Source organism: Hoplias malabaricus, chromosome Y (genome assembly GCF_029633855.1).
Source record: "Hoplias malabaricus isolate fHopMal1 chromosome Y, fHopMal1.hap1, whole genome shotgun sequence".
Lineage (NCBI taxonomy): Eukaryota > Metazoa > Chordata > Actinopteri > Characiformes > Erythrinidae > Hoplias > Hoplias malabaricus.
This window is the reverse complement of record NC_089820.1, coordinates 23,240,985-23,266,279: the sequence shown is the minus strand read 5'-3', so window position 1 is coordinate 23,266,279 and position 25,295 is coordinate 23,240,985. Positions and strand designations below refer to the sequence as shown.

Genomic DNA, 25,295 nt, shown 5'->3' with positions numbered 1-25,295 from the left:
AGCATTTACAAAGTTACAGAGTGTCATTGTTATTGGGAAATGTTTCTTTTTTACTGCTCTGAATTTACAGAGCACTGACCTATCACGTATTCCATTACAAACAGGGCAGGTTTAAACCTTTTACATTGATTTTGTGCAATAAAGTATATATTTACACTGCAAAAAACGAAATCTAAACAAGTAAAATTGAGTTAAATCCAGTCTAAATATCTAGTGTTACTCATTTGGAAATTGTCGTAAGAATATAATATGATTATTCAACTTATTTCTAACTTATTTTTACCTACAGAAAGTGGCTTATTCCATTGGCAGATATTTTTGTTTCTTTTAAGCATAATTTTATGTTATTTTCTTGAATTTTCTTGAATATCTGCCAATGGAATAAGACACTTTCTGTAGGTAAAATTATTTAAAACAGGTAAAAATAAGCTAGAAATAAGTTGAATAATCGTATTATATTCTTACGACAATTTCCACGAGTAACACTAGATATTTAGACTAGATTTAAGTAAATTTTACTTGTTTAGATTTAATTTTTTGTGGTGTAATATTGAATAAATATATTACACCAGTTTAAAAGTAATCATAATAATTTCTAGGTCGTGTAACAATCCTGGAACTATATATTTCTATATGGAACAATTGCTAACAAGTTATTTTAAGAACGATATACACTATATACATTGGATACTACTTAATTAATTAACATTTTATATATAACCAACTACATATTTAATTAAAACGTTTGGTAAAAAATGTAATTTAAATAAAAGTTTGAAATAGCTGGTTTAATGCAGTGCATGCTGTATACAGTTAAATAAAATCCATTGAACCCAAGCTCATTTTTAAATTCAGCTTTATTATTATGGGTTTTTTATTAACATTATGATATAGATGGTGTAAAAATACATATTTTAAATACTCTTTATATTTTTTTCCAGTATCACCCACCCCTAAGACAAAACACAACCAAATATGACACAGAGCAGAATCCCCTTTACATAATCATATTGTAGATATTCTCAGGAAGGACTTTATATCAAGGCTCCTCATGTGACTAAACACACTTTTCCCAGATGACTCTTTTTTCCAGGAACTCACAACTCACCCACAAGCCTGCTGTATTGTTGCCTATTGTTGCGCATGGACAGTATGGGCTCCTCTTTTTTTTTTTTTTTTTTTTTCCACATTCTCTCATTTTTGGAGGGATCTCAGGCGTTCACTCAGTCGATTTCGTGGTCATGGATTCTCATTAGCTCCATGGTAATTGTCTCTCGCATAATAGACATATGGAAATTACAATGCCGTTCATCATTAGTGCCTTAATTGCAAGCACCTTCCGGCTTCTTCTGCAGTAAATAAGTGATCGAATTCCCTTTTCTCTGTCTGCGTTTTTAAACACTTCTTAAAGATTAGTCTTGACATGTCTACAGTAAACATAACTTCTGCTACATATCTACAGCGCAGTTGGTTTATTTTGTAAACAATGTGAACATTCTGCGCTTTTCTTTGGAAACATACTGTTGTTTAAAATATTTCTGTTGTACTTTCAATATAGAGTCAGATGCAGTGACCTCAGGCTCATACGCAGCTCATTCAGAACGCTTCATTGGATGAATCAGTGCAGTTCTGTAGAGATTATGCACACAGCCTCTACAGTTAAAATGTTTCAGTGATGGAGCACATTAAAGTATCTGATTTCACTTATTGGAAAAGATGTCTCAAAACTATTTTGGAGTAAGATAGAGGGATGTGGGCGGCACGGTGGTGCAGCAGGTAGTGTCGCAGTCACACAGCTCCAGGGACCTGGAGGTTGTGGGTTCAATTCCCGCTCCGGGTGACTGTCTGTGAGGAGTGTGGTGTGTTCTCTCTGTGTCTGCGTGGGTGTCCTCCAGGTGCTCTGGTTTCCTCCCACAGTCCAAAAACACATGTTGGTAGGTGGATTGGCGACTCAAAAAGTGTCCGTAGGTGTGTGTGTGTGAGTGAATGTGTGTGTGTGTGTGTTGCCCTGTGAAGGACTGGCGCCCCCTCCAGGGTGTATTCCCGCCTTGCACCCAATGATTCCAGGTAGGCTCTGGACCCACTGCGACCCTGAATTGGACAAGGGTTACAGATAATGAATGAATAGAGGGATGTAGAGTAGCTTTTAAAGTGTCCACAATGACCTTAATATATCATTTCAATTTCCACAGACAAATGGAGGTTCTCATCAGCTTGAATGGTGGGGCTTCCTACCTCACAAGTCCCTTCACGATCACAGCCATAAGTTGTGTAAGTAACATGTAAATGACAGATGTTTTTTGTTTTTTTATGTAATATCAGAACGAACATTGTAAAAAATAGAGATACAGAGTCGTATGTAGGTTATTGTTCATAAGGCTATATAACACCCACATAAGCATTTCATGACAACTGCCATAAACCCTTTTAAACATCTATAAAGGCTTATTACAGCAAGCATCAGCGGTGCAGTGGTTGTATAGCCTTCTGAAAGATGACGTACAGGGAAGCTTTACCAGGTGTTATATAGGAGTATAGTGATGCGGTAGAACATCCAAATAAATGTAGCTGAAATCTGTTATGTCCTTTTTCAGTCAGATGGTTCTGTGGTGTGGATTGTGTTGCTGGTGCTGCTGCTGGTCCTGGCTCTGGCTCTGATGTGGTGGTTCTGGCCTCTCTGCTGCACCGTGGTGAGTGATAGACCCTTTAATCGATGTGATTCTTCTGAGCGTCACTTTCTAATCACAGTCATATCGTTCTCCACCTGCTAAAGGGTTCTAACATACTTATAATAGTGGATTTAACAATAAATCATTTAAAACATAATGTTTAATATGTTTATACACTTAGGGGTAGTTTGTTCCTGCGTTTGCTGCAGGAACAGCCTGTTTTTAGCCTGGACACTAAATGTTGGAACATTTTCTGTTTTGACTTGATTGCATTTAACCAGGAGAACCTAAGTGAAGCCTGTTACAGTTTTGGATGTATGTATGTGTGGAGGTATTGTCTGGAGATTGGTCAATCCAGAGAGCACAATCCATGTGCAGCTGCTCCCGAGCATCCCATCTTTTTCACCTTTTTTCTTATGGTGGAACAAGCTGTGTATGTACAGCTAATATGGATGCCCTGATTATAACCATTTCATATTCAGATCAGATCAGCGCTGAGAGGTTTGAGTGAGGATAGTGTCGGCTGAATTGAGGCCATTGTGTACAATCTGTGCACTTATTTGAGGTTTGTTTTGCACAAATATTATGACCATTAAACTGTCCTCTGTGAGTTCTACAGAGAGATGAAACAAAGCTAAGATAGCATTTTTGCCACATCCTGCGTTTTTTTTTTCTCAACAAGTCAAACAAAGTTCAAGGGGAGGAATACAAGACTGTTTCAGCAATAAAACCCACTGTGAACCCAGCACTGCAACGGTTCTGAGCAACACTGCCTTTGTACACAATAATGTCCTTGTTTTAAGCCAATAATATATTTTATTTTGCATTGTTTGCGGTACTGTTTAAATATAATAATATAAACTATTATGAAGCTGGAGTGTTATTATGGAGTTGGTGTGTTCTCCATGTGTCGGCGTGGGTTTCCTCCGGGTGCTCTGGTTTCCTCCCACAGTCCAAAAACACACGTTGGTAGGTGGATTGGCGACTCAAAATTGTCCGTTGGTGTGAGTGAATGTGTGTGTGTGTGTTGCCCTGTGAAGGACTGGCGCCCCCTCCAGGGTGTATTCCCACCTTGCGCCCAATGATTCCAGGTAGGCTCCGGACCCACCGCAACCCTGAAGTGGATAAGGGTTACAGATAATGAATAAATTATGAAGCTAGACTTTAATTTATGGCAATTTCAGGTCATTGTGATCATGGAAATAAGGTGTAAAACGTGACCCCTGAACAAAAACAAGACTTTCGTCTGTAAACAAAGATGTGGCACTGAGACAGGCACAAACATGCAATCAGCCAATTTTATAGAGTGATTTTGGCCCAGTTGGTTTTAATTTCATAACGAAGGTGAAATACACAAGATGATTTTTCCATTAGAATTGTGTTTGATACATGTTCCTTTATAAAAAATAACTTACTGTTTGTCAAATATAAAATTCCCTTATACCTCATATCAACCCACGCTTTTCCTAAGCAGGAATTAATACGATAATCTGTAAACAAACATTTTCAAAGTCAACAACTCATAGGAAAAAGTTTGGTCTCAGATTTAAAGGAAAGGAAAGCAGCTACACTTCAGAGGCTTAACCAGGGGAGTGGGATACAGATGGCGTGCTTAGAAAAAGTCCACGCTTCTGGAAGCTGGCAAGAGGAACAAGAGAGAGGCGTGTTAATGTGGCCCCCAAAATGATATGGGCCACCTCTCTCTCTTTCTCTCTCTCTCTCTCTCTCTCTCTCTCTCTCTCTCACTTACTCTCTCGCTCTGAGAACCTGGCGGGAGCTCATCCAGGATGAGATGGAAGCATATTTTGGAAAACCAACAAAGGCATTAAAATGTAAACCCCCTGCAGCATGTCTGGACTGGGCCCTGCTTGTCTTGGTGGAGGAGCTGCTGCCTCCCTCCATCAGGGACCTCTAGCAGAAGAGAAAGGCCATGTGTGCTTTGTTAATATTTAAACTCATCCATGCCAATTTTTCAGCAGTTAGAAATATTCAGAAGCAGGGAGCCTTCCTCCCCGTTTTTTTTCTCTCTCTCTCTCTCTCTCTCTCTCTCTCTCTCTCTCTCTCTCTCTCTCCTTTAGCCTGGATCCACAGTCGCTGAAGGCTGGAGGTCACTGTGAGTGTGGAGTTGAGAGTTACACTTGAGGCACAGAGCATGTTAATGTTAACTAAATTACACAATTGATTCTTTACAGACAGTGCAGATTTTTCAGTTAATTTAATAAAGGACTGATAATCATTGGCACATTTGAAGAGAAAACTAGGTTAATATTAAAATATAAAAGCATGAGCAATGCTTTCAGGCCTAACATTTTATAAAATAGAGCTGCGCCCTTGGCCTGTTGATCTGAGATGATGAAATCTAATCATTAAGAACGGACAATGCACACTATTAGAATGATATCGTGTTTGGCTACATCACATAGCCAAATAGCCACAAACCCCGTAATGTATCTTTATTGTGCTACACCTCTGTAATGTGCCCTCCTGGATTATTACACTGATGTTTTCCCACAAATAGGTTAATTTCTTGTTAATGAAAGTGCATTTTAATTTGCAAATATGCTACCTGCCACTTATCCCAGATCTCTTTAAGCCGGGAAACAGCTTGACACAACATGGTGCACGGAGAGGAAAAACGGGACAGATTATAAACTCCAATTGGACAATTATCTCAAAGCCATATGGGGATGTTGTCTCCTCAGCTTCTGATTGGTCGGTTTTCCAGCGGTGGCTTTTAGCCGCTCAGGCGAGTGTCAGATGGCTAAGTATTGGATGGTTTTGGATTTAATTACAGTACTACTTTATCGTCCCGAACCACGTTTCCGAGGGTTTGCGTCTGCGCCGCATCTGTCCGTCAGGTAGTTTGAAGACCTAACAGCTCGGCATGTCATTTGTGTAATGCCTTATTTATCCCACAATATGTCAGGGAAATATAAATCCGCCGCTTAATTACTCAATAAAAGAGCTAATCCTTTAGCCGAAGGTTCTCCCTAAAAATATGTTAATCATTGCTCTGTGTGTCCCCCACCCACGGGCCTTCACGGATTTGCCAACAGTCATTTATGAGTCAAAGAGCAATTAATTAACTCTAATTGATCATTTTCCATTATTCTAATGACAACAGTGGTGTAATGGTATCAATGTGCTTTAATGTGAATGAAACAGCTGTTCGACCGATGATATGTGATAATTACGAAGCATTTTTCTGAAAACTAATTTCCTAAATGCATCACCTACAAGCCGTGGTCTATCCATCTTCCCTGAGTAATGGGGCAAGGCTTGCTTCCTGCTTTGGAGCGGCTCTGCAGGGAAAGCTTATAGTGAGCTTATAGTGCAGAGCTTCTTTTTCTTCTTTTTTATGCTAACTTTGCTAGTCTAATTACCATATTCATACATATTTATGTAGTGACCTTCCTTTGTATTTTTACAGATCTGAGACTGTTATTGATTTATCTGTTTTTGGAAGGTTCCTTTTCACAGTAACTGTCCCTTGGCTACTTCAAATCCTTCCAGACCCATAGTTGAGTTGTTGCAGTGGGAGTAAATGTCCTGCTCAGTTGTTAGGGAACTCCTCTAATTCTGAGAATGAATAACATTCAACATTCAAGATTGGTGCCACCATCACAGGCCAAATTAATTGAGCTTTTGCAATTATTGAATTAAGCTATGAGTCAGAACGGTTACACCATGATTTTCTTAGTGCTGCTCTGTAATCGTGACTACCCTGAGACGTTTTGCAGCAGAGCAGTCCTCCTGGTTGTGGTTAGCCGTGTCATATCTTCCGAGAACATTGTGCTTACTCTTCAGCAATGAAGCTTTTGTTCTTATGACACAGTTCACAGAAGTGAGGACATCTCGCCTGAGAGGGAAGTGAGCTGATGGAAACCTTGTTTTTATAAACTGTGTTTTTGTCACAACACAAATATAGCGTGCTATTGTTATGCTCATATGGTTGGCCACAATAACTTATAAATAACTAATAAAGTCAAATTGAAATAGGTTAATAATTTTATGAAGCTTTAGTCATTTTCAAAATATTATCTATATTAAATATGATTTTTCAGTTCGGTAACAAAAAGTCAATTTCCCCTTGTTAATTCTGACTCTGTGCGTGAGCGTCTGTGTGTGTGTGTGTGTGTGTGTGTGTGTGTGTACCGGGGGACGAGGCCCTCCTCTTCCAGACGGGGTCTGGAGCGCCGCCTAAGCCTCCCTTCCGCATATCATTGGAGCTAATTAACTCCTTAGGACTTATGATTGGGGGATTGCTGCGGAGCGCTGAACCTCATCCAATTAATTAAGAGATAAACGGGCTGCCATGCTCACCCCAAAGACTCCCCTGTCAACAAGTTGATTTTGAGCTTTTCTTTATTTTGCACCAGGGGCCCACTGTGTTGGTTTACAAGCAGAGCCCTGTAATCAACTGTGCGGGGAGGTGCCAGGCTCCAGTTGTTCAATTGTAAATCTGCTCCTTCGAGTCTGTGCGTGTCTGTGTGTGAGGAAACCGAGAAACAGCCTTTCTGCAGCATACCTAAGGCATTCATTAGCCTTGATTTGTTGATTTCTTCGTTTCTGGGAGGGTCCACCATATGGAAGAGGAATTATACAAACGTATCAGCCAAGTTACCGTTCATCTATAGTGTTTCCAGTCAAAGTCAAGGAAAAGTCTGCTTCCATTTATGTTCACAGCTTCTTTACAGCTCTGTAAAAGCTGGACGTATTTGTATTGTGTGAAAACTTGACTCAGAATGTAATTCATTTATATTTCCTCATACTGTGAGCAATATACGTGATGTCTAAACCCCCAAACACACTCAAATAAAATTATTTGTTTTATCCTCACCAGGTTATCAAAGATCCACCTCCTCAAAGACCTCCTCCACCACCCCCAGTGAGTTCAATGCACTGTACAATGCGATTAATATAATAGATGTTATATTATTGATTGAGTAATAAATGGTTAGTAATATTCATAGTGTTGGCTCTCATTTTGCAGATACCAGAGGAGGACCCCCTGCCCAAGAAGAAATGGCCAACTGTGGATGCCTCTTATTACGGAGGAAGAGGAGCCGGTGGGATTAAACGCATGGAGGTGAGCTCTCCTTTTGGGCTGTCCAATATCTCATTGAGATCACTTATGATGAGAGGTCATTTCTAATGTTTTGAACCCCATGTCTTAAAGCTACTTCAGTGCCACATGGTGGGAAATCACCTACAAATAATGGAAGCTTATAATACACTTATTTTACTTCAACTTCTGCTCATTTACCTCACCATTTCATCCGAAGGAATCCCCGATGCTGCCATAAAACAAGCTCCATTGCTATATCAGCTGAAGTGAAGTATTCATTCATTCATTATCTGTAACCGCTTATCCAATTCAGGGTCGCGGTGGGTCCAGAGCCTACCTGGAATCATTGGGCGCAAGGCGGGAATACACCCTGGAGGGGGCGTCAGTCCTTCACAGAGCAACACACACACACTCACACACTCACACCTACGGACACTTTTTTGAGTCGCCAATCCACCTACCAACGTGTGTTTATGGACTGTGGGAGGAAACCCACGCAGACACAGGGAGAACACACCACACTCCTCACAGACAGTCACCCGGAGGAAACCCACGAAGACACAGGGAGAACACACCACACTCCTCACAGACAGTCACCCGGAGCGGGAATCAAGCCCACAACCTCCAGGCCCCTGGAGCTGTGTGACTGCGACACTGTGCTGCCCTGAAGTGTGTTAGAGGAAATTGAGTAAACACAAGCAAAAGAACTTGGTCAACTTGATTCAGTTTAGTTGTCAGAACAAAGTTTAGGACAAAGGAGTTTATAAGCCATACAAATGAACTACTTTTTAATGGTTAATATGTATTAACTATTTCCAGACCTGTTTTTCTTTTGAGCCCAGTGTCAGTTTTATTAGCCTTGTTGCACCAGTGAAAATTAAAGACGCATACATCAGACCCAACACGTCTTGGGAAGCCCGAGTCTGTGTAAAGCTGATTTTTGAGGCGACCCACAGCACATAAACGGCTCATAAAGATTTTCAAAAGAAACCCCAAAAGCGAGCATATTGCTCTCTTTTGATCCGTACATGTGAGCGTACTCTCTGTGTCAGGACTGGAAAGCCTTGCACCCCCCCTCTGAAAGTTTTCAACAGAAGTCTCCTCAGATCTAGAACACCTTGAGTGACGCCTGAGACGTGACGGGCTCCTGCCAGTTTGGCTTCCTCCACGTCCTCTCCTCTTAAGTCCTGCTGACGGTGAAGGCTCCGGATCCGCTGCGCTAGCCTTAATGAATTCATCTCCTGGACTCTCATCCTGTCAGTCCCTTTTGTTCAGCCATAATGCACCGCTCATTGCTGTCTCCTGCTCAAAGGGGAGTGGCGTTGCTCCACGCTCGGCTGCCCCTCCTCCTCCTCTTCGCCCTGTGAAGAGGCACAGTCGATGTGCTTTCCGCAAAACCTCAGGGAAAGCTTTCCTCCAAGTTTTCCCAGGAGTCTCGCCAGCAAACAGGGCTTTCCTCCCCCCTTTCTTTAACACCCGGAGCTTTTATTCACTCCGACAGGCCCCATCTCCATTTCTGAGGCTTCCTCTGTGGACCTAGGGAGAGGTGCGCCTAACATCAACCTGTCCTCTTTTCCTTCTTGCCTTCTTTCCGCTTAAAGCCCACGCTGACATTTGCCTAGGGAGATTTGCGGCGTGGGGAATGTTTTATTCATCGGGAGTCTTTCTTTACTTTCTCTTTTCCTTTTTTTTTTTTAGAGGCCCAGATATCCATAGGTGATGCAGAAAAGCTGTTCTATATTGTAGTGGCTTAACCTACAGCTTGAAGCAAACTGCCTTAATTAAACTTATACCCCGCAACAGTTGTGAGGCACAGGGTGATGGAGACAAAGCTGTCTGTACGGTGCAGCACAAAGTCAGAAGTCTAAAGAGTCACTGTTGTTGATTTGTTTAGAATCCATTGCACATCACTGACGCTGAATGAAATCAAGGAATTGAATTGTCAGCAGACAAACCATTTGTCTTTGATATCCAGGTGCGCTGGGGTGAGAAAGGCTCCACAGAAGAAGGAGCGAGGCTGGAGATGGCCAAGAACGCAGTGGTGTCGGTTCCAGAGGAGGTAGAAGAGCCTATGATCAAAAAGCCCAGAGCACCTGCACCTGACTATCATCGGGAGACTAAATGGTACACACCGATTAAGGTGAGTTCATTTACGCCACAGCTGCGTTTCAGTGACCTCAATACCTACTGAAACGAAGGGTACCAATCGGTAATTTTCTCCTTTTGTCACAGTGACAGCTTTTTATTTACTAGAAAATTTAAAAATTAAATATGGCAACATTTTCTGTGAGGATTTGTAACATTCAGCCACAAGAACTGTAGCTCCCACTTATTCCCAAATCTGTGCTCCAGAGAGATCAGCTCCACTGCGTCACAGCTCAGCCTAGAGGGCTAAATACCCTTCTAGCCAAAACTTTACATTGAGCATAGGGGCCTTAGGTTCATGTGCAGCTGCTCCCGAACACAACTGGATGTCTGTGTCCTCAAGAAAAGCCCTTTAAAGAACCAGATTTCACAGATTATGAAGGGTGTGTGCACATTTATGATCGTAATGGTGTGGGGGCACTGATTAACCACATAGATGTTTCTGTTCTCTCTATTCAGGGACGTCTTGATGCGCTGTGGGCTTTACTGCGGAGGCAGTATGACCGAGTTTCCCTCATGCGGCCAACCAATGCAGAAAAGGTAGGCCACTTACTCCCAAGTGGGGTTTTACCTGCACCAACAATAACGAGGCCAAAGCACTGGCACACAACTAGCACACAACCACGTTATAACTACAGCCAGTGTACCACAGGAAACTGAGTGTGTGTGTGTGTGGTTTGTGTAAATGCACTTTACCACACTGAAAACCAGCTGCACACACTCAGAGAAGGATATGACACTCACAGCCATATACGGCAAACCGCTGCAGGGCTTAGAACTGTAGCCTGCTCAGCTGCATATACAAACAACACTGGCTTGTGGAAAACAGCAATACAAATGAGCTTAGAGCAGAGAGCAGTGTGTTCTGTAGTTGACACCGGTGCCTAGTTAATACCATTATCACTGAAGTTCATAGGGTCCTCTGAGCATTACTGAGTGTGATTTTACTAGGCAACTGTTTAGCCAACAGTTGCAGTGCTTGCTACAGAAGGTCAGCTTGCTACAAGGTTTATCCCACTGCAAATATGTTACAGGACTGTGATCGCTGTGATTCAGCAGTATTTCCACTGGCAGTGTTTTTTTTTTTAGTATATTATAGTATATATTTTTCAAGTAACAGCGTTGATAAAAGTCCTATCAAAGATTTTCTTAAATTAGACAGTTCTTCCAATTAATTGGAATTGTTTTGTTTGTTTTTTCTTTTGTGTTTTTGTTTACATAGTAAATTGAAGGTTAAAGGCAACATCTATGATTGTGGGGAAACACCGTTCTCTTGTTTATTTACGTTCAAAAGGTAGAATGGTATATTTGAGGGGGGAAATGACTGTTGTCTGTACTTGGCTGAGGTTTAACTTGTCTGTTTTTATTTACTGATTGAATTAACGTAGAAACGTATTTGTAAATCAAGTTACTACAAAACAAAACAACTTGAGTTACAAACATTCCTTCTCCACAGGCGGGTAATATTGACTTATTTCTGTTGTAGATAGGACTGACTCTAAATTGGGCAGAGCAGTAACTGCATGAAAGTAAACACAAATAGAAAGTCAATATTACCCACCTATGAAGTAGAAATAGAGCAATACCCTCATCTCGTTTCATGCTTTTCAAAGTTTGGAGGTCTATTCATTGTCTAAAATCCTCCAGATGCCATTTCTCTGCCGTGATCAGCGAGAGAAAACCTAGCATACCGGACCTAGCATCCCGGATTTACTTCTTTTGATTTTGTGCTGCTTCTTACATAGAGTGCAAGGACTTGTCCATTCACAGCCCTGGACCCGTGTTCATGTGCGAGCACAAAGACCAGTTTTAATGGAGCAATGCACACAATTTTAATCTGTGTTATCTTCAAATCCCTGGTGAACTTATGCCAGGTCTCATGCTCATGACAGCTGGGACTTGTGGATACCTGTCACGGTCAGGCTTGTTTATTGATAATGTTTTATATAACAAGTGGTTCTGAGCAGTGAGCCTTGTAGAAGTATAGCATTGTCTGTCGACACAGTGCTTTACTATACAATCTTTTTTTATCCTTGCGCCTACTTCAGCCCACCACATTTCAAATTCAATCCTTTTCTGCATGCTCCTGTTGGTTTATACTCCTCCACCCTCTGGTCCCATGGGAGGGGATAGGATTTCCCTGTTGTTCCTACAAACAGGAATCCTCTGGGTCCTGTGAGCCCCGCAGGATTCCCATCCAAATATCACCCTCTATCTTCGGTGTTAATTGTTCTTTTTGTTCTGTGGAAATATTCCAGTCATGCTCGCTTCCGACTTTTTTTTTTTTCCTCTCTAAACAAAGTGCTGAAAACTCAGTAACTTAGATCAAACCTGAGAGTGAGGCAGGGAGGAAGGGGGAATGGACCGGATACATGGAAGACTTGAAGCAAGTCCCTGGCACGCTTCAGTCAGGCCACAGCTCGAGCGTGCCTGACTTTCAAGCCCTTGATCAGGTGCGCAGGGCCCAGGCAGGAGCTATCAAAGCCTGAGGAGTCCCCCGCCAGTGCCAGGAGCAGAGGCAGGGTGGGCCGGCGCCGAGCGAGAGAAAGAGAGAGCGGGGGGCTTTGATGGCCGACAGCAACCCTCCAGGGTCATGAATTTTTCAGTGGCGGATTGCCGGGTTACAAGGACTCATACAGGTGTAAGGAAGCAGGTTGTCGTAGACATCTGTTCAGCTCCGGGACCCTGGGGTCTGCACCCCCCCAACCCACCACCACCTCCCCTGCCACACTCAACCCCCCCACCAACACACACACACCCCCCACCCTGCCTGCAGCCAGACTGCTGGATTGTCAGCAGATGTAGGGTTTCTTTTTTTCTGAGGCAGCCCAAACACTTTCTGGTCTCACATTTACCGCCTGAGGGGCTCCAACACCAAAGGTAGAGGCAGGGGTGGACACAGCTGCACAAGCCGAACTTGCCTGGGGCACAAATAAAGAGATCTAATGCGGTTTGACTGTGTTGTCGGGGGAGACCGGGGAGCCGGAGAGGCACTTCAGAGCCCAACTTAGCGCCGCAACATCTGCCGTCGAGTTTCCGGAAAAAGGTGGCTGGGGACAGCAGGTATGAGGAGGTGGCAGTCTCGATGAGGGCTGGCCCTGTTACGGGCGGGGGGCTCTTTTGAACGAACGCCTGCCTTTAACGCCCACCTCCAACCAACCGCCTGCCTCAACGGGGTTCGCTATTGTTTTACAAAGCAGCGGCATGCAAAACACACTAACAAGCTCCTTTATAAATGATATATTAACATACATTAACCCTGCAGAGCTGCGGCACAAAGGCAAAGTCAAGGCACATGGACCTGGAGAAGAGAGTTGCTAATTTGTGTGTGTATGTGTGCGTGTGTGTGTGTGAATGTGTTCGAGAGAGTGAGGTGTTGCTTTTTAGCTCCTCCTGGGAGTAATTGTGGCTTTGCTTGTATGGGGGTAATGAGTAGAACTGATGGAGTAAAGTTGATGTCTTGAGAGTGTTTATTTCCTAAACGCAGCTCAGCATCTCATCACAACTCAGGAAATAGCTCTTACCTCTGCCTCCCTGTGCAAGTGCAAGCAGTTACGTCTTTTCTACTGTCTGTTGTCTTCCGGGACACAACACGTTTAAACACATTTACCCCTAACAGTAGCTTGAGGTTCAGAATATTCTTCTTTTAATTTTGCAGTGGCGCTGTGAGGCTAATGTCGCTAACAAGTGATGGAAACCTATTGCTACCAGCTCTCCCAGCAATTTTCTAATAAAGTCTCTAAAAAGAATGGTTAGTTTCTAGTTCTAGAAACTACAAAGGCATATTTATAGAGTATTTATAATATTTAAATCTTGATGAATTTGGTCTATGCTGCAGTCAGGTGGGTAAAGTATGTAATGTAGTGTGAGAAACAGGTGTCTATTAGAAGATAGTCACGTGTCATCTGAAAGTTTTAGGTGTAAAAATAAGTTTGAAATGTTTTTAATGTGTAACTATAATTAAAAATGTAAACAGTCTTACAATCTTGTGATTTTCATCGTAACTTGTGTATTATTTAAAAATTATAGTTGTCATTTAATTTAAAAAACAACAACAACAACAAAAGGACGTATCAATAAGCTATATTCATGATCATTAACATTGAGATCACAGTCTCTAAATCCTCTTTAAACCAAAACCAAAACTACACAATATAAGCCCCCAGTTACTCACCATTTACCACAAACGCTGCCTGGGCACTTCTCACCCAAACCATGGACTTTTCACCCTCTTTTCGTCTGGCAGGCGTTACAGGAGCCTCCGCTCCCACTCTCGCAAGCTCAGGAAGAGGCCGTGACCCTGCTGAACTCTGCACCGTCACTTTAACTATACAATGGCACTGCCACTTAACTGCATCCTTGAACCTTCGGCACTGTTTGTGTACTTCATATCTGCTAAGTTTATTACAGTATTTCTCAGTAGCGACAGCTATATTTAATTCTTTACAATCTACTGTACCATTTTTGAGATTTTTTGAGGTGAGATTCTAACAGCATTCCATTGGCTCTGTAGCTGTACTCTGTTCAATGACAACGTGGCTGAATCTAATATTATTCCCAAGAGCAGAAATCAATGCACATCAAAGCTTTTACATCACTTTCCTTAATGGAACTCTTCTGTAAGTTTTTCTCACTTGCCATTTTTTTAAACGACTTCATTTTAGAGGCATGTTTTATTGAATTAAATGACAATTCCCATTGTTATACTACACAACAATTACAATGAAATAACAAACGAGCGAATGGATATTTGAATTTTAATTACAATTATATGTTACACAAAAAATTATTTAGACCTTATATGGACGCCTAATATGATTGTGTGTGTCTGCAGTTTGTGCAGTGGAGTTGGTGCTAATCTAATGCAAACTTCACACACTCAAAACTAAAGCTGAATAATGTTTACTGCACTCAGCAGATGCTCTATCCAGAGCAGCTTACTATTCCCATCATGTTACACAGGTATCAACTGTAGAGCGTTAGGAGTCTTACTCGAATTGCATTATTAATAACACTGGTGTAACTACACCAACAACACCACATTTTTAATTATATCCTATTAGCCTAGGATAGGTTTGGCATGGTATAAAGTCTCATACTGCAGTCAGAACATTAACACATCACTTTCCCACCTCACAATTGTATTCTGCCACTTTGTTAAAGACATAGAAATGTCGCTTTAGCTGCTGCATATATTAAGCCCTATTAAAAGCAACCTCTGTGTAACACGTATCTTATTAGCCCATGCCAGACTGACTGTGACCCTCTTAAGGGCAGCGCTGTAACGAGGTAGAGGCTTTATTTCACAACAACAGAAACTCTGGTCGACAAAAGGAGTCTTTTCGAATTGTGGTTAGCGAGGCCTCGTCTTTACATCAGGACTTACGAGGCTGGGGGGGGGGCTGCCCAGTGTGACAGCGTCTTAATTTAACAGCCGTCGGTCACGTAAACAGTGTGGCGGGAACGTTTTAATTAAGCGACTGCAAGCGGGCAGTAAGACAGGGCCCCGGCTCTTGAAGAATGCCATTAGAAGAGGGGGTGGACGGAGGGGGTGGAGGGTGGAAGAGAAAGCAAGGACGGCTGCGCTGGCAGAGGCAGAGAGCATTTGGGCGGAGGAGGAGAAAGAGAGTGAGGGAGAGATTAAGTCGCTGGGCTGGCAGCCCCAGTCCCTCAGGTCGCAGACACACATGGCCAGATTTAGTCGTGGCAGCATTTAAGAGCCTGGATCAGGGGCGAAAGTGGCAGCATCATCGCTCACTGACAACACTGGACTGTTTGCACTGGCCTCCATTACCTCCCCCTCCCTCTCTCCCCCCCAAGAGCCAAATGAGTGAGAGGACTCAGGTCCTAATGAACTAGCCGGAGCAGTATGAACTGAGGCTGGCAGCTTTGTGGAGGAAGCGTCCTAATGAGTATAGAGCCGAGCTGCTTCGGCTTAGTCTCGCAAACACAGTTTACACACCAGAACCCTCTCGGTTTTCAGGTCTTAACCCTTGCGACGAGTTCGGTTTGAATTAGTATTCAACTACATTACGAGAATTTATTTGTGTTAATATCAACAAATGGCAGAAACCTTTTGAAGATGTAGAGTTTTAATTAATTCAAAAATTAATTCAGTTCTTTCAAATAACAGCAGCCATTTGCAATTTTGAGGAGCACTGCTTCCTTGTCCAGTTTTGAACAGATTCTCAGTGTGAGCTTACGTTTAAATAAAAAGAAAAACAGTCTAAATAACAGAAAAAAAAATATTTTAGTGGCTGCTTTGTTTTAAGCTTAGCTTAGATTTTTACAGAATATTTAATGTATATGGTTCTCAGTTGCAATGCTCAGCTGTCATCTGTTCAACAGCTATTCCGAGTTTTTCCACCTATATATCTTTTTGTAATATGTAGTTAGTGAATTTTAGTGAATGTACTATTCTGTGCATGTGCTTCCTTCATTAGGCTACACTCCCATATAGTTCTGAACTCCTGGGGCGTATCTACAAGGAATAAATTATTGAAATTGCTCAATTAGTTTCTGTTTGTGTTTTTTTTGTTTTTTAAATATCGCATTACTGCCTTTGTCATGCAAATAAATTAGCATCACTGTACTGATTATCTCGGACAATGCACTGTGTATTTACAATGAAAATAAATAAAAAGCACAGTGTAACAGAGACTAATGACTGATGATTAATGTATCAGTGAGTGTTTGTTATTTGAGGATGACCATGGCGCTGAATGTCTTGCTGTATTTGTATTGAACGCAGGGTTTTGTTATGAACTGAAAAAAGCCTGATCCTTGTGAAAAAAAGGAAAAGAAATCTGGCGCAAAACAGTTTTAGTTGAAACGCACCCTAGATCAGAGAGCATGGGATTTCTAATTAACAGGGTAATTGGAATTAAATCCGGAGCGTCACAAATAATGAAGCGTTCCCAGTAGAAGAAAGCGCCCGTTTGTGCGGGAGGAGCGGTGGAGTGGCCAACAAAGCGCAAACACAATTACGGAAGTTTGGCTTTGGTACCTTTAGCGTGTCCCTGTGTCTGCCTCTTCGCACGTCCTTGGACTTGCATTGTCCTTAAGTGGCTGGTGTGATAATGTTATTGCTGGTGGATTGTGTTGGAGGACAGGAAGGAACTTGCCGTGGACAAGGAGTCGCTGACTACTGCTGACCGGTACATGGCTTCTGCATCTCTCTCTCTTTCTCTCTCCTTCCCTGTCTCCTCATTAGCAGCTATCAGTGGACTCTCATGTCCTGTCTCTCCCCCAAACAAGAGGCTGACAGCTCCATTCAGCCACCCTCGCCCCAGAGGAGAAGTGACAGCTTTAACGGTGGCAGGGTGCTGCTGATTTCCCGAAATGGCCTCTTGCTCTTTGAACCAGATTAGTGATCCACGCCGCCGCCCCCTCCTCACCCCCCTCGACAACTCCCTTTCCCCTTATTATTTTTTTTTCCTCTCAATATTTGGTGAAGTGCAGAAAAGTAGGGCAGATGTCCGTGCGGCTGGTCGTGAATTTGGCTAATGTCTGCTGCGTTAAGCTAGACTCCACAAGCAGCCAGGCCTGCTGGTAAAAGGATTAGGTGGGGGGGACCCCAGTGAGGGTTCTGGAGGGGTGACGCCTACAGGAAGGGATTGTTGCGAGATCCAAATAGAGGGGAGGGGGGAGAAAAGAGTCTGATGGTGGTCTCAGGCTGGTGAGATCCAAGCAGCGGGGGCGGGCTCACGGAGGAACTGCTGATATTGGCCTTTTAGGCCAGTAACACTTAAACACACAGCGTTTTACACAAACCCACCCTCATAGTCTCAGACCTCAGGCTTGCAGGCTTTTCATTTCTTTGCACTCTTATTAATCTGGCATATTGAAGGCATGTCATTCGTACCACAACATTTAACGTCCGAGAACTAGCGTTGTATCTGGATGTCATCACTTTATGGTTTACTTTATGCTGGTAATCTTGTTAATCTCCTTTCCAAGTTTCCTCTTTGGCTGCTATGGATTTACGCACTTGATCTGAATTTCTGCAAAGTGCAATCGTGTTTTATTGCCACTAATGGTGCAGGCTGCTTTATCTCGTGCTGTGAGGTTAAGCATTTCGGCGATGGCGGTGTTATTATGTTTGAAGACGCTCCTGACAAGGCCATGTGCCTCTTGTTTGTGATTAGTTGCGTAGGCTGGTACCTGCGCTCTGGAGCACTCTTGGGAGCTTCCCCTGGCTGCCCTGATTGAATCAGAATCGATGTGGGTTTTTTCTGCTGGCCACCACCACAGCCGTCATCGTCCACACCGTTTCTTCATCACCCATTACAATCAAACAGCCCCGCGCGACTCGAGCCAGGACCTCGGCTGTAATTAACTAGCATTATTGTTAATGTCAGCTTTTTCAGAGGGCCGCTTTGTCGCATGCGTTCCCGTCTCTGTGTGACAGACCTACACGGAAATCACACAGGGAATTAGTAATGTATTATAATTCCTTCCTTCCCTCGTCTGATCAATTTGAATTTTAAAGTGACGACACAGAGCCTAAGCTGCATATGGGTTTTTTTTCCCCCTGCTACATAGAGGTATTGACTTATATTTGGAATATTATTAATAATAAACTATGTTTTTGAGTTCTCATGTGTTTATCATACACTGGAGTTTGTAATATTTACTCATTAAAATGTCAGATGTCAGTTATAATCCAGCATTACATTCAGGGTCATTTTAAAGAAGTGAACAAGAAAATAAACTGAATTCTTACAGTCCTGGAAATAGAAATAAATATACTTGTTTTTAATGCTGCAGTGAGCTGAAGGAGTATTTAATGTGTTGTAATTATTAAGAATGTACTGAAATAAAATTAGTTTTCACAGTAAAACTTGATCCGGACCAAAAAAAACCCATACATTTGTGTTTATAATGTTTAATAAAATGTATGTACATATTTTTAGGTAGCCTAGGTTCCACACAGTAAATGTAAAATACACACGATGTCATTAGATCATTGTGTAACTTCTAAAAGCACAGCGTAGTTTAATATAATGTTTAATTACAGCAACGTATAGTTTTCTAAATTCATTTCATGTAACAGCAGCATGTTTTCAACACTTGCAGCACCACACACCCCGACTTAATCAGCCTGATTATGCTAATTAGCTTTGTGATGCAAATCGCCACAACATTTTTTTTATTAGAAATTTGGCAGCTGAACTGAAATTAAATGCATTTTATTAATCTGTATTTGACAGTAATTAATTGTGCTCATAAAAGCTTTACTGTTGCTGCTTTGAGTGCGGTGTGAGGAGGATTTTTGCCACCTTCAACACTTTGTATCTGTGCTGTGCATCGTAAAGAAACACTCATTTCATCCCTTCTCCGTTTTTAAGAACAGAACTGTATCATGGCTTTGATTTTTAAATTCACACACACACACACACACACACACACACACTCAAATATAGATTTATCGATATATATAACTTGCTCTGTTATATTCTGAATAATCTGAAATTATTTTGGAGCATTTCTATTGGCCCCTCTGTCACAAAGCTGAAGGACACATTTACAAATGATGTCAAAATATAAAATGAACAAACAATTGCTGTCCTCCCCACTGTCCTTCCCTATCTCCCGCACACTGACCTGGAATAGTACGATATGCAAGAAGGGAGACATGAATTTCAATCAATATGCCATTCATCATCATAACGGATGGCTGTGATGGTAATGGTAACAGTTTATAATCTAACATAATAACCTTAATGATGATGTCAGCCTTAATGAGTTATAGGTCACGCCGTCCCATATATCATTAACCAGCCAAATTCTTCAGTTTGATGGACAAAGAACTGTGGTGAGAATCAGATGTTGTTTCAGCCTTAGAGGAAGCAGGGGGAGAAGATGGCAATCTGCGTAAAATGGCGTTGTTTACCTTATTTTGTTTTTATTGCAGTCGTCTGGCTTTGTATCTGCGGGTCTCAAAACAAATGCTCGTAAGTAGTTCTGAATCCCACTCTTGTGTGCACAGATGCAGACCCGTTCTTCTGGTCTTATTAGTTTTAACCCATCAGATGGCCCAAACCTTTTTATTTTTTTCTGTTTATCTTTTTTTACGCTCACTGGTATCAAGAGCTGTTTGGTCTTTTACACTTCCCAGCAACTAATACACAGATTTAGACACTCATTTACACACACACACACACACACACACACACATTGTATCACATACAGTGTCACAACATATGTGCAGTACTCTGCAAGAGTCAGAAATTACTATTAGAATTTAGATAGAATTTACATATCTGTTTATTAACATTAGGGAAAAAAGCTAAAAATGTTTAACAGAACATTAAACAGAAGCTTTAACACTTATATATATATTTAGTCAGTTATTCCCACCCTTTATCACGGTTTCCCTTCCTGAGAAAAGCATCACTTGTCAAAGAGAAATAAGTGCTTGTGCTCTCAGAGCAATGGACTGACCTCATCATCACTGAATGTGTTTGGATGTGTTCTAGATCATGAGAACCTGAAAATGACACCGAATTCTGAGACCCAGGTCTCTTAAAACCATGTGGGTCCTCTTGGCCACATCCTTTCAGACCCGTTCCATTGTTCTCACATTTTCCAGAAGTGAAGCAAGAGTAGAGCTTGATTTTTTTTTCTGTCTCTTAAAGAGGAACGCTATGGAATCACTAAGGAATTACTTATAAAGGATCGGTTTTGTCCTTCTTTTACAGAGTCATTACTGAAACACACACATTTTATATATCAAATATCAAAATGATGGGAAAATGAGTCACATTTAGGGCCCGTGTTTAATTTTGTTTTAGCAAATAGTTCATTAGTCTGCTGCTGATCCACCGTAGTCGTCGTGAAATGCATTCTGAGGCGTACTGGCCACCGTTCATGAACTTGAACCTCATTCTCCACCTCACTGTCTTCTTAAATTAAGATGAGAGAAAGTCTCTGCAACTGACATTAGCACTAATTAAGACATAAAACTGTGGCCAGCAGGTTTCTGAAGGTTACTGTGTCTATACTGAAGGAAGCGATAAAAGATGAAGCTGCTGATGACATGTGACGCTTTGACCAGGCCCTGATGCAAACGCCCATTAATGAAGGCGTGGCGTCAGGGGACACAGAGACCTTAAACTGGGTAGTGTGTGTGTGTGTATGTTGGGTTCCACCAGCCCTAATGACTAGCAGTAGACAGCAGTCTTTAATGTTAAAATGGAGCGTGTGTGACATGGCAGTGATAGACATTACAGCAGGACTCTTGATGATGGTCTCTTAAACTCGTTTAAATCTACTACCAGAGGAGTTTATGGCACACTATGTCCACATTCTCCACAGTGAAACACATCAGTGTGTAGAGTCAGTGATGTGTCTTTGATAACAAGATGCACAAGACTAGCTTGTGAGAGTATCATTCCCGCTCCGGGTGACTGTCTGTGAGGAGTGTAGTGTGTTCTCCCTGTGTCTGCGTGGGTTTCCTCCGGGTCACTGTCTGTGAGGAGATGGTGTGTTCTCCCTGTGTCCGCGTGGGTTTCCTCCGGGTGACTGTCTGTGAGGAGTGTGGTGTGTTCTCCCTGTGTCTGCGTGGGTTTCCTCCGGATGCTCTGGTTTCCTCCCACAGTCCAAAAACACACGTTGGTAGGTGGATTGGCGACTCAAAAGTGTCCGTAGGTGTGAGTGAGTGTGTGTGTGTGTTGCCTTGTGTAGGACTGGCGCCCCCTCCAGGGTGTATTCCCGCCTTGCGCCCAATGATTCCAAGTAGGCTCTGGACCCACCGCGACCCTGAATTGGATAAGGGTTACAGATAATGGATGGATAGATGGATAAATACAACAGCATTTTGTATACAACAGGATTTAATGAAAAGAAAAAAAACCTTATTTGCAACAAAATTGTTAATGAAGATATTAAATGAAGGTTATGAAGATGTGCGGTACTGTATTGTGTTGTTTGAAATGACTTTTGTAAAGGTATTTACGAGTCTGGAAGCACAATTACAGAGGCTAGAATTGAAGATTCATTAATGTCATTAAAATGAAAATTAGGGGTCATTTTAAGGAGTGCTCAAACCACCAAACCTTAAATCTAATAATAAAGTAAAAAATGCTTTTATGAGACCAGCCACCTTAATGTGGCCATCCAAAAAGGACTGTGGGATTTTCCTCGAGTGTAATGAAACACTGTCGTGGCCATTAAGTTAAAATATAACAGACCTGGCATGCGAGCAACAAAAACAATTTTCATTACCATCACTTAGCTGTTGGATAAAGATGAAGACAAAATTAAGCCCTTCTACAACACAAAACTAGCCAAATGTTATGACTGTGTCAGGTTTTATATAGCGTTCAGAGAAGCTGGTACGTTGGCAGTGGATCAAAGTGAAAGCATCTGCAGCGAGCGCCCAAAACCTGCGCTCTGTAAAATATAATAAAACATAAAACTGAAATCTGAAATGATAGGAAATGGTATGCAGAATCATGCATAAAACATATCACCCAGCAGTTGATTTTAGATAAAGCATTTTTGACATAATACGCTAAGAAATATATACTTTTAAAAATATATAAAGTAATTAATATAAATCCCTCGCTAACTGTGTAACTATTCTTTTTATAACAGTGTGTTGATGGCGGAGAAGACCACGACTGGCCTCCGTGCCCCGTGTTAACTGTGATTCTCTGTCCATATGCAGATGCTCATGACTTTTCATAAAGCTCACCACTGGGTTCAGACTCATGCGATCCTATTAAATGTGAAATAATAGAAGGTTTATTCTTGTTTATTGCTGCATACATTAGCATTAATGCTGTCTGCAGCCTGCTCCAGGCACGTGTCTACAATTTGAACATATGCAAATGAATTAGCTATGGTAAAAGTTAACCTTTTTTCAGACATGTATGTGTGTTTATAGATTGGTGTGCTGAAGTTATCTTCCGAGGCTTGATGCTCTGTACCATTCTGCTCTCTGTTTAGTTACAAAAGCCCCCTTTAGAATTCATCACTGCTCACTTCATGGTTAACTATGCAGCACACAGTTCATCCTCATTGGTCAGTCACCAAACGAGCTACAAAACTCAACACAACCAGAGTCTGCTGCATATAACACCAGTTCCTCCAAGTACTTCCACCTGAAAGTCCCTAAGACAGATTCTGCTTTTGGTTTGGTTTGGTTTGTCTGTGAGGAGTTGGTGTGTTCTCTCTGTGTCTGTGTGGGTTTCCTCCGGGTGACTGTCTGTGAGGAGTGTGGTGTGTTCTCTCTGTGTCTGTGTGGGTTTCCTCCGGGTGACTGTCTGTGAGGAGTGTGGTGTGTTCTCTCTGTGTCTGTGTGGGTTTCCTCCGGGTGACTGTCTGTGAGGAGTGTGGTGTGTTCTCCCTGTGTCTGCTAATCTGTGTCCGTCAATCTAAGTTTTAGGAATTACATCATAAATAAATGTACCTGCTTTTTTGCTATTTGCTTATAATATTTACTGCCTGTACTGCCAGGTTAAAATAAAAAAAAGTCTTTGCAGACATTTATTAATCATATTAATTATATTTTATGTTTCACAATCTCTTTCCCCAAGTATTGCATGTTTATCGGAGAAGGTCATTTTTCAAGAGGAGATTATAACTCGGCTTATAGTAGTCAGTATTTTAACAGTGGACTGAATCATAGCCTTCACATACAACAGAGAGTCAGACCTTTAGAGTCAATTAAACATCTTTTAACATTTTTATTGTACTTTCTTAGCAATGTGTCTGCATCTTTGAGTCAAACTCAATCAAATCAGAATACTTTTGTGGCTGTTACTGAGCAACAAACTGGTTACTCTCTGCTCAGTAGCGTCCTCTTTAATTCCCAGCGTGAAATAAAAGTGCATCCGACTTGATGTTTCTGTGTAATTAGTCCGTTAAAATTGATTCGATGTGAAAAGACTCTTTTATTATCTTCAAAAGTTGTTTTATTGATTTGGAACAAAGTTTTATTCTGTCTTAGTTTTTTTCCCCTATTTCATTATGAATGCAGCCCCAGATGTTGGTATAGCGCCTCCTAACTGCCACGTTTTGGAACACAGCCACACACAAATTTGAATGAACTTGCTTTTCTCAACACCTTGCTGTTCTTATACTTGTGTGAAATATGTTTGCGTTCTTAGACTGGTGTTAGACCGCTCTCGCGGTTGCTCTGCCGGTGGTCCGGTCACCGTGGCGACAGCGGTGCGGGTCAACCCACCTGGGAGGGAGACAGCTGCCTCACCAGGATTCAGCGCGTGTCAGCCCTAATGACTTGCAGCTGACACCTCACCCAGCCACTGTGCTTTAGTCCGCGATGTAGCGCATTAGAATAATTACTCCCTGTCATCCTCCATTTAATAGGCGCCCCTCCCCCGGTTCCCTCTCTCTCTCTCTCTCATGCACACACACACACACACACACACACACACTCACACTAGCAGAATCACGTTCCCCTCGTTTGCAAACACACAGAGACTCAAACACGCGCACACACACACACACACACACACACACACTGTCACTGAATGGGGGCATCAAAGCTGCAAGCGAAGGCCTTCACCATCCACCCCCAACCCCTTTATCATTTGCTCTTAGTGGAATAAATAGTATTTGCAAACTGCATTTAAAGAGAGTGACTGGGAAACAGGAAGTCAGAACCTGCTGCATGTGTTTGGTTTAAAAGAGAGGAACACACACACACACACACACACAGATAGAGACATTTGCAGTCACAGTAAGGCCAGTCTGAGAAAGCACCTCATTATCATGACATCTGCATCGCTGAATACAGACTCTCTGCCTTCTGAGGCTCTGGGGCTCCTGCCATGTTCACTGTGAAGGCTAAGGATGCTGTAGGCCTGGGCCAGCCACAGAACCCTCTGAGTGAAACAAACATTTAAACCAGTTATAATCAGTTACTTCAGGCTGAACAAAGGGGAATATTTTTCCTCTTGCTCTATTTACTTCTAAAATTATTATTATTTGAAGTAGGCAATAGCATTTGATTATTAATTATTTTTATAAAATTGCATTATGATGTCAGTAGATTATTGGTAGGTGTTTTGTAGCTATTTATTTTCGTACCTCCTTCTCCTCCTCCTCCTCCTCCTACTACTACTACTACTAATAATAATAAAAATAATAATAATAGCCAAATATCTTTGTGGTTTACTAGTTCAAATAATGATAAACACATGGTATAATTATTCTTTAAAATGTTTTTGCTGCGATGGAACACCTCAGAACCTAGAAAATGAAATATTGCTGTTATTATCTTTGGTAGAAATAGTGGTAGAATTAGTAGTAGTTGTTATAGTAGTAATGCCTTAGTGGTAGTTGGAGTATTAATGGACGTAGCAGTAATGATAGTACAGTTTGTAGTAGTAGTTTTAATAGCACTAGTTTTAGTCGTAGTAGTAGTAGGACTATTTGTAGTA

General features: G+C 41.8%; 1 protein-coding gene across 3 annotated transcripts in view; it reads left to right on the top strand.

Moving 5' to 3' along the window:
• The window catches only part of LOC136678645 (anthrax toxin receptor 2-like), a 69,704-nt gene that overhangs the window by 29,728 nt on the left and 14,681 nt on the right, over positions 1-25,295 (top strand). For all 3 annotated transcript variants that reach the window (XM_066656723.1, XM_066656722.1, XM_066656721.1), the window contains 6 exons: positions 2,193-2,271; positions 2,595-2,690; positions 7,513-7,557; positions 7,663-7,758; positions 9,713-9,877; positions 10,342-10,422. In XM_066656723.1, the coding sequence (XP_066512820.1) occupies positions 2,193-2,271; positions 2,595-2,690; positions 7,513-7,557; positions 7,663-7,758; positions 9,713-9,877; positions 10,342-10,422 (562 nt within the window). The remainder of the gene's footprint in view (positions 1-2,192; positions 2,272-2,594; positions 2,691-7,512; positions 7,558-7,662; positions 7,759-9,712; positions 9,878-10,341; positions 10,423-25,295) is intronic.